At 38.4% G+C, this 13360-nt stretch overlaps 1 protein-coding gene across 14 annotated transcripts in view; it reads left to right on the top strand.

The window, feature by feature from the left end:
* The window catches only part of CARF (calcium responsive transcription factor), a 50851-nt gene continuing 37491 nt past the window's right edge, over positions 1 to 13360 (top strand). For 12 of the 14 annotated variants that reach the window (XR_014184405.1, XR_014184406.1, XR_014184407.1 and 9 more), the window contains exons 1-6: positions 1 to 122; positions 1685 to 1957; positions 3051 to 3171; positions 4981 to 5110; positions 6696 to 6780; positions 11081 to 11270. Coding sequence is in view for 3 of the 14 variants with exons in the window: in XM_082056303.1 (XP_081912429.1) it covers positions 1748 to 1957; positions 3051 to 3171; positions 4981 to 5110; positions 6696 to 6780; positions 11081 to 11270 (736 nt within the window). In the remaining 11 variants the exon portion in view is untranslated. The other 2 variants (XR_014184414.1, XR_014184411.1) reach the window with 2 other exon arrangements.

Below are 13360 nucleotides of genomic sequence, written 5' to 3'. Positions count from 1 at the left end.
GACGTCTTTTAATGGAAAAAAATGGAGCTGACCGTGACATTGCTATGGAAGGACCTAATGATTTGTTCATAGGCAACTGTGATAGTACAGAAAAGTCAGAAACAGATTATCAGGTTTCTCAGGTAAGGTATGAATGTCTTGTCTTTGTAAATGCTTTCTCATGTCCTCTCTGATGAATTTACAGCATGGTGTTTCATCAGTGTGTTTTTCGTTGCATTTATAGTAATACATCATGTCTCTTAAAAAAGTACAAAAGTTCCTTCCTTTGGATTCTTGTGCCATTCACTTTTGAACTGATTAATACCCAAATGTTGTATGTAGTGACAGCATTCAGCAGTTATATTAACAGATCCTGTTATAGTGCCAAAGAAATATATGTTATATTATATTAACAAAATCTTTTAATAAAATAATACTTGATGATATGCCTTGGAGTAGGAGGGGTTCAGAACACTTGAAAATCAGCTCAAATTGCTTAGTGACCAAATGTGGCAAAAAAGAATCCAGGGACACAGGACATCTGTGTACATATTGGGGAAGGGGTGTCTTTAATGTACTTATTATCAAATATTGCCAGATATTCCTAGTCAGAGATATTTCTGTGCATACATATTCTTCTGCAGATTTCTTCAGTGAACATAAAATGTTATTCAGGTAGTGATTTATTAATGTGCTTACGGTCTCTACCCAGTGTCTTTAACACAGCTAGTGCCATTTATTTGTTGCTGCTTTTCTAGTGTAGTTTACAGTAGATGGTTTCAGCACAGAATCTTTATACCTGCAGAATTTTTGAGAAGGTTGTTTGGCCCTGGTCTAACTTTAATATAAAATTTGGAAACATTTTTCCCCACTCTTTAGATTTGTAGTTTTCATTTTTTTGTAGCTGAAATTTCAGAGCTGTTTCTGTGGTTGCTGCAAGAGATACAACCAATTGTATTCCTTGCATTGGCCAAAAGACAGCCTGACATGATATTTTACACAAAGACTGCCTATTTTCCATTATTTTTACCTCTTTAATATTTGTGGTGTTAGAGTTTCAACAAGACAGATATCTGTGCTTAAACATTTAAATTTAATGAAAATGCGGTATACTGTAAGAACTTGATTCTGCAAGCTCGATGAGAATAAGCTCTGCGTACCTATTTTTTGAGACTTGCAAAATCTTATTATTGAACTTGCACTGTATAATTCTTGGACTTGAATTGGTGGGTTTGTGTTCCTTGTGTTTCTTCTCTGGTAAAGAAATAAGAAAGCCTATAAAGATTTTTGTCTTTGTAGCTAAACGATTGTATCTAAAAGCAGAGTAGAATAGTGTCTAGGATTTCTTTTGAAGTTAATTCAAGTTGGTGAATGTTTTACAGGTTGTGGTTTGATTTTTTTTTTCTTTTTTTTAAGAAGTTCTCTTCAGTTTCTGTGCAGAATTGAGATGTTTTAAAGTGGTGAGTGGTTTTGGGGAACAGATTTTGGGCACAAAGTATTTTCTTTCCCCGTAGTAGAGAGAGTTTGTCCTAGTAAGTAGAAATATGGAAACGTTTTCAACATGGAGATGGAAAACAAAAATAGAACTGCTAGTGTTATCTAGTAGCCTCTTGATCAGGACAAGAGCTCCCTCCGAGAGTACGGTACAGCACAGTGGTTTTAAATGTTTTTTTCTTTCTTTTTTTTTTTTTTTTTTTTTAAATAGAAATTGGTACGCAGGATTAAACTACATTTTACTGGTTTTCCTCTGTGAAAGCATCTAACCTTCATGGATTCCAGGGATCCACTGTTTGGCCAGAGCGACTCTCCCGCAGCCTTGCCCATCACGGTGCACCTCTCGGGCAGTTCTCTGTCCTCAGTGGCGCCTGCACGGCCACCCCAGCCACAGCCCCACTCTGCGAACGAGTTCCACCTGCTCGAGCACAGCGGGCAGCCCCTCTACGAGCTACAGGCCCTCGGAGGGCCCAACACGCAGATGGTGAGTGTTTCTGAAACGGGGCAGGTGGTGTGTTGACGCACCTTTGAAGAACTATTTTATGTGCTGCTTGTCTCTTGTAGCAACAGCTGGTTCAGACTTTGCTGGTGACGAGGTGAAACTTTGCAGTGGTTCACTTCATGCTCCAATTACCCTTCTCAGGTAGACAAATCCTGTCTCCAGCCATTGCTATTTTTGTTAAACAACAGTTTATGTCTTTGTCATTATCAAGCCTGGATGTTATTGTGTGATGAGATCTCGTATTTCTACCACGGCTGTTTTCTCTATATTCCCTAGAGAAGTCTGTTGGATTGGGGGGATTGGAACATTAGCAATGAGCTGACCTGTTATGTCTCCCCTTCCCCCAATTAATTTGCTTAAGACATTGCTTTGTAATTCTTAGCACTTATTTTGTAGAAAGAAAATGCTCTCATCCACAGGGTTTGGTTGGTTTGTGTTGCACTAGCACTTAGATACTTCACTCATTTAAAGTGTAATAAAGCAGAAACAAGGTGATATTTTATGGTATTCTAGGTTTTATAGTATTGTTAGGAATAAGTCCTTGGTAATTATGGGAAAATTTACCACAAGGAGTTAAGTTTCCCAGAGATTTAGGAGATTTAATTTACATTTTTCCAAGTCTTGGAGATTTTTTTTTCTATCTGCTTTTGCATAAAATACTGCCCACAGAGGTCAGTTTCTTAGGAGTAAAGGTAAAATTTTTATAAGTTGTGATTAATTCTGCTAGTCCATGAATGGGGTTACTGTGAATCCAACTATGAATGGCTTTCAGGTTTTTGATAGCTTTCAGAATACTGTTGTAAATTTCAAATAAATGTGTAATTCAGCATAGAATCCCATAAGCACTTTTATCTCTCCTTTAATCATTTAAAGGGATAATTTAGAAAAGGAGAAAATAACTTAAGAAATTGACGGTAAATAGACGGTTTCCTTATTAGGTGAAATCAAGTTAATTTATAGGCCCCAATTCCAACCAAACCATTTCCTGTTCCAGTAGTAAGCAAACCCAGTCCTACTGCATGAGGATCACCATGCAAACCAGTGCTGTTCACACTTTTGCGTGATTTCCTTACAGATGATTGTTGCCAGCCAGTCGGAAAACGGGCAGGTGCTGCACGTCATTCCTTCTGCCCAGCCAGGGCTGGCCCAAGTGATTATTCCTCAAGGTCAGCTTCTGGATGTGACCAGCACGCAGGGTGAGACAAAAATACACAATTGCTTAATCTGCTTTCTGATTATGAATCTGGCACCCCACACATCATGTTTTCTGTTGGACAAAAGGCAAATGAAATAAGAGCTATTATTCTCACTTTAGGTAGGTGATTAGTTGAGATATCAAGCACAAAGCTGCTTCTTGCCTTGTCAATTAATAAGGCTATTTGTCCAAGTCAGACTGTACTATCATCTGTACTATCAGCTTCAAATTCTCCCAGTCTGTTTAGTTTGAGTGAAGTAGTTAGTTCATGTAATGGAGATAGAAGAATTAAGGTTCTGGCCTGTTCCAGCGATCACTGGTGACAATGCATCTTTTGTGAAGCCAGGAATTGAAGTACCTAGGTAGAAATTCAGTTCCTAATGAAGCAAATGAGTTGTAACTTCATTGCTAAGTTTTTTCCCTCAGTGTGTTAACTGTCACGTTTTAAGTCTGTGGTGAGATGCACAACTAGAAGCATGAATTTTAAGTGTTTCCCTAGAAAAGGGACATACTGAAATTTGAAAGCATTGATTATTTACCTATAAGCCTTGCTGTTTACTAGCATTCACAGAATTTATTTGCATTCACAGAATAAGACTGAGAACTAGGTTGTCACATTTTGTTAAATTCTCCAAGTTTTAGGCTGGTTTAGACAGTAAGTTGCAATGCTGAACAGTATTTTTATATTCCCATTTTTCATCTGACATGAGGGTCACTGTTTGCAAATGACTCAACTTCGCAGTATTTGAATACATGTTCTGTGACGGTGCTACGTGGTTTTTGTGTGGGGGTTTTGTGCTTGTTTTCTTTTTTGCTGGAGACTTACTGTGTAAAAGACTTTGTAGTTATTTGATCCCTAGAAGACAGTTAGGAAGTCGTGTCAGTGGTTTGCTATGGAGTTTAAACAACTGTCAGCTCTTGAGTTTCACTTGCCTGTGGGTTCTGGTGAGGCATGAAATGGCAGAAGCTTCAGAGTAGACCTTGGTGTCTGTGTAGAAGGAACTAGTGCTCCGAGGTTTGAGCCAGAGCAGTGTTACTCTGAGGTGCACACTTGCAATGTTACTGGCACAAGCTTTCAAGTGGAGTGATTTCTGTACCGAGTCAATATCTTATCACTCTCTCAGGATACGGGAAAGAAGCTTTCACAATTGATGTGCAGAAATCCCACATCTAAAGAGAGCTTCCTTTTCTTTATGTTGAGGCTGAAGTATCAAACCTCTGCTTTCATGGATTTCCATTATGTTTTTGTTTAACTATACACACAGGCTTCAATCTAACAGTATTTTTTGGCTTATGGATTGTTCCCTGTTATCAAGAAAGGCCAAAATGTTTGTTCTAACAGCATGTCAGATTCAGTTATGAGCGGCCTATTTTTTTCTTGTTTAGGTGGAGTTTTTTTTAAGTACAAAGCAGTATTGTAATCTCCATTTCAGTTCTTTTTAAAAGCAACCACTGCGTGTTTTGCAGCAGAACAAAATAGTTGTGCAATCTTATATGGGCTTGTGGAAACGTAAAGCAGAGTAATTTACAAGTTCTTCTGTTTATTTGCTTTGTTGTAAAAGGATTCATTAGCAGTAGCATGATTACCAAAGTCCTTGAGTACAACCAACCTTTTAAAGTATATCTTCATATGTGTGCCTAGAGTTTGAATGTTGATTCACAACTATTAAACAAACTACTTTATCATCTAGAAATCTTATTTCACATGTCAAAAAGCTTGCTTTTCTAACACACAAAATTTAATCATAGCTTGTCATTTCACCATTCTGAGTTCAGTTATTAACCAGGAGGATGTTTTATGTTTGCAAAGATGTTTCGGAAGAGAAGCGTGGTGACGGGAACTTGCAGACTGTGGCAGTGGCTGCTATAGGTGACAGTGCGAGCAGTTACATTCTACATCCTCAGGCATCTCTCACCGTATTGAAAAAAACAACTGCCAGGTAGGTCAGGAGTGAAAAGGATGAACAATCACTTTGATCCACTGTTAGTACTACCTTTTTTTCTTGCAGTTTTTTTTTTTTTTAATGGTTATGATGAAATTACCATAGAGCAGAGGTTGTGAACCTTTAATATTAGTGAACGATGTGTAGCTGCGTTTGCAGGGCAGAGCAGCGGAAAAAGCAATTAAAGTGCCTGTGTTTCGAGAGGTAGTGCATATGTTCTGACCAGAGCAATAGGAGGGCATTTAAAGTAGCACAGTGAAAATTACTGGAATTACTAAAATAATACTGAAATAGATGCTGATACTGCCAACCAAGATTTGAAAGTGATCCAGTGAAGGACCTGCAGGGAAACTTTGAGGGAGCAGTGTTTCAAGTATATTAAAACCTATGTAAACCATTCCACAAAAAGGGTTGACTGTAGAGATTAATCTTTTAGATAGAGCTTTCAGTAGTTAACAGTAACAGGGAGAGCCTAATCTTTGTTCTCCGGTAACTTCTTCAGCTTCCTTTGATAAAGTATGAGAAAGTAGCTGCTAACGGTGTGTTTCAGTGGAACATGTAGGCTGGCAGATGGGTTAGCAAAGTTTCTAAAGTTAATTATGTTTTACTTCTCTTGATATCTGCCTGATTCCATCCCCATGCTAAGCGATGCCTACTATTTTAATTCCTGAATACTCTCATATTCTTTTTTGCTTTAAAAAAAATAAAAAGGGCAAAAACAAGACCAAACCAACAACAACCAACAAAACCAAAAAAAGCAAACGAAACCAAACAAAACCCCCAAACAAACACCTCACCAAAGACAATGTTTGTTCCATGGACTGCAAGCTGGCTTTGCTTTGGTTTATGCTCTTTTGAAATCGAGACATGGAAGACGTTAGAATAACCTCACTATAGCACAAATTATATATATTCAAGAAATATTTAAAATGAAGAGAAGCAGTTTGTGGATGGATTTTGTGAACACAATCTGCATCTACTAGAAAAGTAATCCCAGAAGGAAGACATATTTGTATGGACAGGATGGTGATGCGCTTGAGTTTTGGAATGATAAACGTCGAGGAAGTATAATTTCTGCCCTAGGATTTAGGGAACAGAGAAACTAGATACTTAGTGAAATAGTTATTAGATCTGGTTTTCAGTAATTTAAAATATACTAAAATGTGCATTTAGCAAGTGTTTGATATTGATTTTAATCTTTAGCATTCTACCATCAGTCTGTGTAAGAAAATTATCAAGACAGTCAACTGGTCTGTTTCCCTATGGTTTCTTTATTATTGTCAAGAAACAATACTGAGAATACTGAATGATCAGAGGTCTTCTTGAATGTAGAAAACAGCGGGGTTTTTAAATACTTGTATTTACGGTGTATTATTTTGACAATGAAATAGAATACGGGGAAAATGAACCCAAGGTTTTTAAGACAAGTTGATACAGTATCTATATTTTGATCATATGCTGTAGGGCTATATATAATGCACTCATTTGATGTTACCTGTCATTTAGACTAAGTCATTGCTTTCCTGAATGTCTATATAGAATTTTACTTTTTTTTTTTTTTTTTTTTTTAATTTTTTTTCAGGGTAGCAGAAGATTCCTTTCCCATCCCTCTCCAGCCACTGCAGCCAAATACGCCTGCATGGGCTCGCTGTCTCAGGAACTGTGAGGTGGGCTGCCAAGAATTCTGACCCGATATCTTATCATCTAGATCCAAGATATTGATCCTATTCCATGAAAGGAATGATGTTCCTAGTTGTAGAAGTTGTGTGGTGGTACTAGCTGGTACTACAAGTACATTTAAACAAATAAAATCCTGTGGAATCTCTTCCTTTTTTGAGGAATACTTGAATAACTGACCATTAGCAGCTCCTGAAGCAAGAGATGTGCTTCTGGAATCTCGCTGCCGCACAGCGCTGGGAAAAGCTGTTGTGTTGTGTTACAGTTCAGTCTTGAGCTACAGCGCAAGCTCTGATGTCTTCTGCTGAGCGAGCTGGGTTTTGCTGCCCTTAGTGGTCCTTTAATTAAAGAATAACATCGCTTTTGTATGGCCTAAGTCTGCAGCTGTTCATATTAGTTTGTGTTGTCACTTAAAAATCAAAATCCATGTGACTCACCAGGGTCAAGTCTGGAACTTAGCAGAGCACCTTAATGGCAATGTGTTACTTAGGATTTCTAGTTTAGATATTCTTACAGATTTTTTTTTTTTTCCGTACCAGCACAGTTTCCTGTGTTTTTCTCTTTTGTTAAAAAAATGCTGTCTTTATTCCCTGTGATGGCTTTTGACCTAAACAGAACTCTGTTTATTTGCATATTGTTAAATGTCTGCAGAATCGTCCCGATGACTGGGATGATATCAGCAGCTAGATTGCATCATAAGTCACTGAAATGGGAGGATGGGGAGATGGGAAAAATCTTGAGAGATCACCTACCCCTTCCTCCTGCTACCAGACTCTTCCTAACGGATGTTTATTTTACTTTCTCTTAATACTTTTTTAAAGGAGAACTCATACTCTCTCTGGCTGGTTCACCTCTTTAGATATCCCTATGATTTGAGGTTTTTTCTATTGGCTTGGCCACTGATAACTGGAAATTGCAGTTACAGGGATTCGGGAATTGAATTTATTTCTGTATCCACTTAGAAATACTTTTTAAATTAACTCAATATATTAATCTATTCCTCTTTGTTATATGCCCTTTATTTCATACAAATAGTACTGTCTTCTATTATATCCACTTGAACATTAACAGGTCAGAAAATCAATAACACAGATTCTTCCATGGTGGAGATACTGTTTTCACAGAATTAATCACCTTGATTCAAGTAGCTGGTTAGTTGTTGAAGTCTGGTAAGCTGTGCAACCCCTGTTACTGTGTTCTTAGCACTATGTGGCACATGCTTTCCTATCTTAATATTGATGTAATTTATGTGAATTGGTTATTGTTTTCATTTTATAGGAGGACTTGTATTATGGCCTGTTTGGTCTACCTGAGTCTATTACAGGAAATTTCACCTGCTGTGTAAAATTTAAAAAAATGCACAGCAGTAGCGTTTATAGAAGAGTTCGTATTTTTAAAGAAAAGGAAATAAAGATTTTTGTTTGTTTGTTTGAATGTGTTTTGAGGATATAAACACCTGCCTCTGCTGTTCAGCAGAACTATTGCCTGTATGTATTAGTCTTCCCTGTTCCTTTAAACAAAAATAACTATTTTATTGCTGTTCTCCCTGCACAATCAGCTCATCTAAGGAGGAACAACCCAAATTCTCTTCCTCCTTGTGTGTTATCAGCAGAGTTGCTGTGCTGAGTTTGGCAGTTGCACAGTGTAAATCCAATAGAGACTGCTGGGATGCAAGAGCGTTTTCATGGGCACAAACTAGAGACAGCGGGATTTTGAGGTGTCATTTATCTTTCAGGTGTGACTGTCTTGAAAAATGTTTTGTAATTAATAATGGGATAGAAGGGTCCCTCTGGAACGTGGAGATCTAGTAGAGGTCCAGAAAAATGTGACAGCTCACAATTCTGCTTCTTCAGTCACTTGCTAAAACAAAACAAGCTGAAACAGCGCAGAGATGGGTGTGGGTTCCACAGGAGATTCCAGCAGGTGAAGCTGTAGCGTGGGCTCAGTACATGCTGCCCATTGCACATCTCAGGGTCAGGAGCGTGGTCCAGGAGGCAGTGGCTCCTCTGGCTATTAGTGCTGCAGGCAGACGTGGAGAAGGAAGCACTGCAGCTGTCCAGAATTAGCACTAAGCTCTGCATTTGGTGTTAATTCCATGACTGCCTTGAAACATTCAGCTTACACTTGCTGTACCTAGACACTGAAATGCCTCTGGTATCCTGCTGCTGTCAAGGAAAACTGCAATCTCGATGTGTGTACTTTAGTGTAAGCTTTAAGGTGCCCTTGCTGAGATGAGGCTGGGGGGGGAGAAAAGGTATTACTTCATTTTTTGGCTTGAAGCTTGACTGGAGTTAAAGGGTTGGAGAGTATCTGATTACTTCAAGGTAATTTCATTGTTAATAACAAGTAGATTTTAAAAAATAGTTATTTTCTGCAACCTACTTAGTTTTGAGTGGTCTGATCAGAATGCATTTCCAGCATGTATTAGCCTACTAAAATAGAATGTAGTTTAAAACTGCATTAATTAATCAACTGTACAAAGCTAAGTTCATTTATTAGTGTGGAGCAGATGTTCTCATTTTTTCCTACTTGGGAACCTCCTAGAGAGCGGAGAACCTGTGTGCTGTATTATTTTATTCCCCTTCTCCTTCTTTCCTACCAATTTCAGGAAAATTAACTCTTGTGCAGAAGTAAAGCCAGAACAGGAGACTGTGCCTTAACTGTTACTGCCGCTTTGCTGGCACAACAGTTCCATCCGTCTCTCATCTCCTTAGAATAAGATCAATGACCTATTTATAGTGACAGGTATAAGATGTGGAAAGCAAAATGCTGGTCACACTGTATTCACTGTGTGGAGTGGTACTATAATCCCTTTTGTGAAAGGGGGGTGTCTGTAAAGAAAGTGCTTCTGGTACTTCTCAGGCTGCTTTGCTTCTCTTGGATTTTTCAGATCAAGTTTTGAACAGAAATGGTATCTATAATTTCTAGTTAAATAACTGGCAGCTTCTCTTCCTTGCCACAGCTGCATGATTGCAGCCTGTGCAGACTTTCTTAACTGCGGGAGCAGCATGCTTGCAGTGCAGTGAGCACTGAAGTGTAAGCAACTCGTATTTCGGAATGACTGGTGCATACATAACCCTCTGCTTTCACGCTTGTGCTAGCAGCAGCACCGTGCTGGCCCAGTTCATTCACAAGGCATTCATTTGTTCTTTGTTCACTTTATGTCTTGCTAACCACAAACATTTTGTTTTTCTTAGGTGGGTATGAGGCAGGTTTTCTGCAGCTGTCACAAAAGTATTTGTGCAGTAATAATCTTGGAGAGACACTGTTGCTGCTTTTGTTGTCAGCGTTATTTAAACATCTGACTGCTCTGTCATTAGAGGTGGCAAAATAGATCTTTAGTACTCATTCATTATGCATTTGCCCCACAGATACACTGTAAGACTGAGTTGGCAAACTACTCTGGGTGTTCTTCCAGCTGCTTGGTCAGCCTGATCCTGAGCTGCATGTGAACAGAAGCGAGTGTGGCATTCCAAATTCGGATGGAAAGCTCTGCTCTGTCCTTGCTGGCTGGCCCTGGCCAACCGGCACTGAACCAGCTGTGACGGCTTCGAGTAGCTGAGCGGATGTCACAGGGGCTGTTACAGAGTCAGCAAGTTGTTTGTGGTTTGTTTTTTTTACTCTAAGTCAAGTTAGATGGAGTTTTTCTGGAGTTGCCCAGAGCTTATCGGAGTTCACAGAAGCTATCATCAGTTTGCACCTGGCAAATCTGGTATGTTATGTTTCTGTGGGTTGTTGAGAATCAGGAGTGCCTTGAAGATTGGCAGGAATATTCCAGAGACACTCAATTCAAAGTTAGTGCAGTAGGTGGGTGAGACAGTTCCTGGTGGTACAAGCAGGTATATTCTGCTGCTGCTCAGTGCAGCATTTGTGTGTTGAAGTAGATGCATAGACCATTTTTAGTGCTTCAGACGTTCCCTGTGGGTGTCATGTGGAAATGTTTGCCTACGACAAATGTGCCTAGGAGATGACTGGAACCAAAGTATGTGTTTGGGGAAACAACAGGAATGAATCTGTCCTGTGGAAATCGGAGTTAGCAGTAACTGTAATCTTTTCAGGGGTTCTTGGTGTACTTGTGGTCTTGGAAGTCTGACTGCTCTGGTGTTAGATACTGTGGTAAATTTATTTGTGAGGGTACTAGTGTGGGGGGAAAAAAAAAAAACATGAAACGCCAAAAATTTGGGCCTGTGTCCACACCCGCCAGAGTCCCTGACTGCTTTTGTTTTCTTGTGTAATTTTCAGCAGTCAGCTGGGTGAATAATCTTATTATTTCACCTCCTTTCCATGCAGAAAATTGGGGACTCGTACCGTGGCTATTGTATGAGCGAGACAGAATTAGAGAGTGTTCTAACGCTACACAAGCAGCAAACACAGAGTGTGTGGGGGACACGCCAGTCTCCAAGCCCAGCCAAACCCGCCACACGGTTGATGTGGAAATCTCAGTATGTCCCATATGATGGGATCCCCTTTGTCAATGCAGGTAACTAACTTTTCTTTTAATAACTGCTTTCAAAATTTCAACATCAGTTGCCAACTGGCCGTAAAGAAGTATCTTTATGGTATTCGTAATGTTGATAAAGTCAAGGCAGAAACATAAAAAAGAGCAACTGGGCACCTCTGTGACACAGTCTGAAGGAGCTTGTTTCCCTGAAACCATAGGTTTATGTTTTGTTGTGATTATTTCCTTTTGTTCTTTACAAATAAATTAGTTCAGTAGCATTTGATGGGCTTCTTGTGATGAGATTTTTAGATGATGGTCCCATCTGCTCTGTCAGGACATGAAAGTTCCCAGAAGGGTAAGAGCTTGTTTGAGTGTTCTTGCCTGACTTGGAGATCCTTTGAGGACTTTGTTCCACAGGAGCCAATAAACTACTTAAATGACACCCTTTAAAAAAATAACTAAATTTTAAAAGCAAAATAAACGTCAGCATACCTCAGCAGAGACTTTTTTTTTAATGACTGTGCAGATTTCACAGATTGGTAATTACATATTTAGCTCATGCATTACATGTATGAAATTACTAAGAGCTCATTTGGATATGAAGTGAACAGGTTTTAATTGTATAGAGATCATGAATGACTGGAATACAGGTTATGTACTTTTTTCTTTTATTTATTTCTTTTTCATTTTCCCCAAAGTACATATGAGACATCTTTAGTTTCCTGTAAGATCTGCCTGATAATTGGGTTGCCCTACAGTAAGATATTTAGGGAAAAAACACACATAGATTTATTTTTTATTTGAAGTGTTGTACACTAATAGAGACTCAGATTATTAAGTTGTAATATTTTTTTTCTTTGCTGAGACCCTGCAAGCAGGCATTTTGTGTGTTTCTAATGTGTTACCTTTCTAATACGTTTAGGTTTAGTTTATAATTCCTCCATGAAAAGCACTCATTAAAATCCTTTACACTTGTAGCACAGAGGCTGGAAATATGCTTTACTGAACGGCAGTTTAAATACCAGATAACTGAGTTCTGAACTGTGCAGGACAGAAGTGACATTCTCAAGGAATTAATCCCTTTGGCATAAGTGGAACTGATCTATAATACCTTCTGTGCTGTGCCTCAGACGGAGAGAAATAGAGAGAAGCTGGGTAGCTCCCTATAGTGTAAAACATGCACTAATCATCAAAATCTTTATTTTTGTTTTTAATAAGAGTTTTTGGATAGTTGATACTGTTTTAAAACAAGGGCCCCAACAAATTGCTTTTGAGATTTGTATTAGCGATGACTAGCTTAAAGCTGTTGAAGTCTTTAAATCATAGAACTTCAATTTTAAGTTTGTTTGCAAAAAGAGACAAGATATGTTTGTTATACATAATTCTCTTTTAAATTTCCCATTTATTTGCATTGGAGTTTTTAATTTATTTTAATTTTTTTTTACTTTTTTATTTTGCACTCCAAGGCAATAAATCATTGGGTACCTAATGAAAACACATTATGTTACTATTGTGATACTTAAAACAGTTTTGGTCGTGTCACTTGTGGTATAGATAGTTCCTTGCCTACACACTGGAGCACATGAAATTATATGTATAAATAAAACATAACTAAACATGACGTGGAATAAATTTGGAAGAAGTTCCTTTCTTGACCACTTCAATGCTATGTCTGTTACCCCTTTTGTTAGAGGTCTCTCTGTAAGAAATAACTTAAGTTTAAAGCTAAACAATATTTGTTTAAACCTGTCTGGTTTTGTGTGGGTATGCCATACGGAAACGGTGTTATTTTGCAATGGGACAGGTCAGACTTGCATGATCTGTACTGTTGATTTAAGACAGGAGGCTGGAATTAGCTGCTGACCTTTTATTTCAGCTGTGGATCTTCTTGGTTATTTGGGAGATTCTGCTTCTATTATGTTTATTATCAGCATTGTAAAGTATTGGTGTTCACTGGAGCAGAATCCAATATTTTGCCTTCATATATGTTGCAGGAGTGTTGTGAGGTATAAGTTTGGGAAATGCTTTGAAAATTATTTGTGTTCCTTACATGCCGTGAGAGAAACATTTGCACTTAAGTGTTCTGCCTTCTCAAGAGTCTGATGGTAAACAGAAACAACTGGTTTGGA

Source organism: Streptopelia decaocto (assembly GCF_964273445.1).
Source record: "Streptopelia decaocto genome assembly, chromosome: 6".
NCBI classification, from domain to species: Eukaryota; Metazoa; Chordata; class Aves; order Columbiformes; family Columbidae; genus Streptopelia; species Streptopelia decaocto.
The sequence above is the reverse complement of the archived record's forward strand: the minus strand, read 5'-3'. Positions and strand labels throughout refer to the sequence as shown.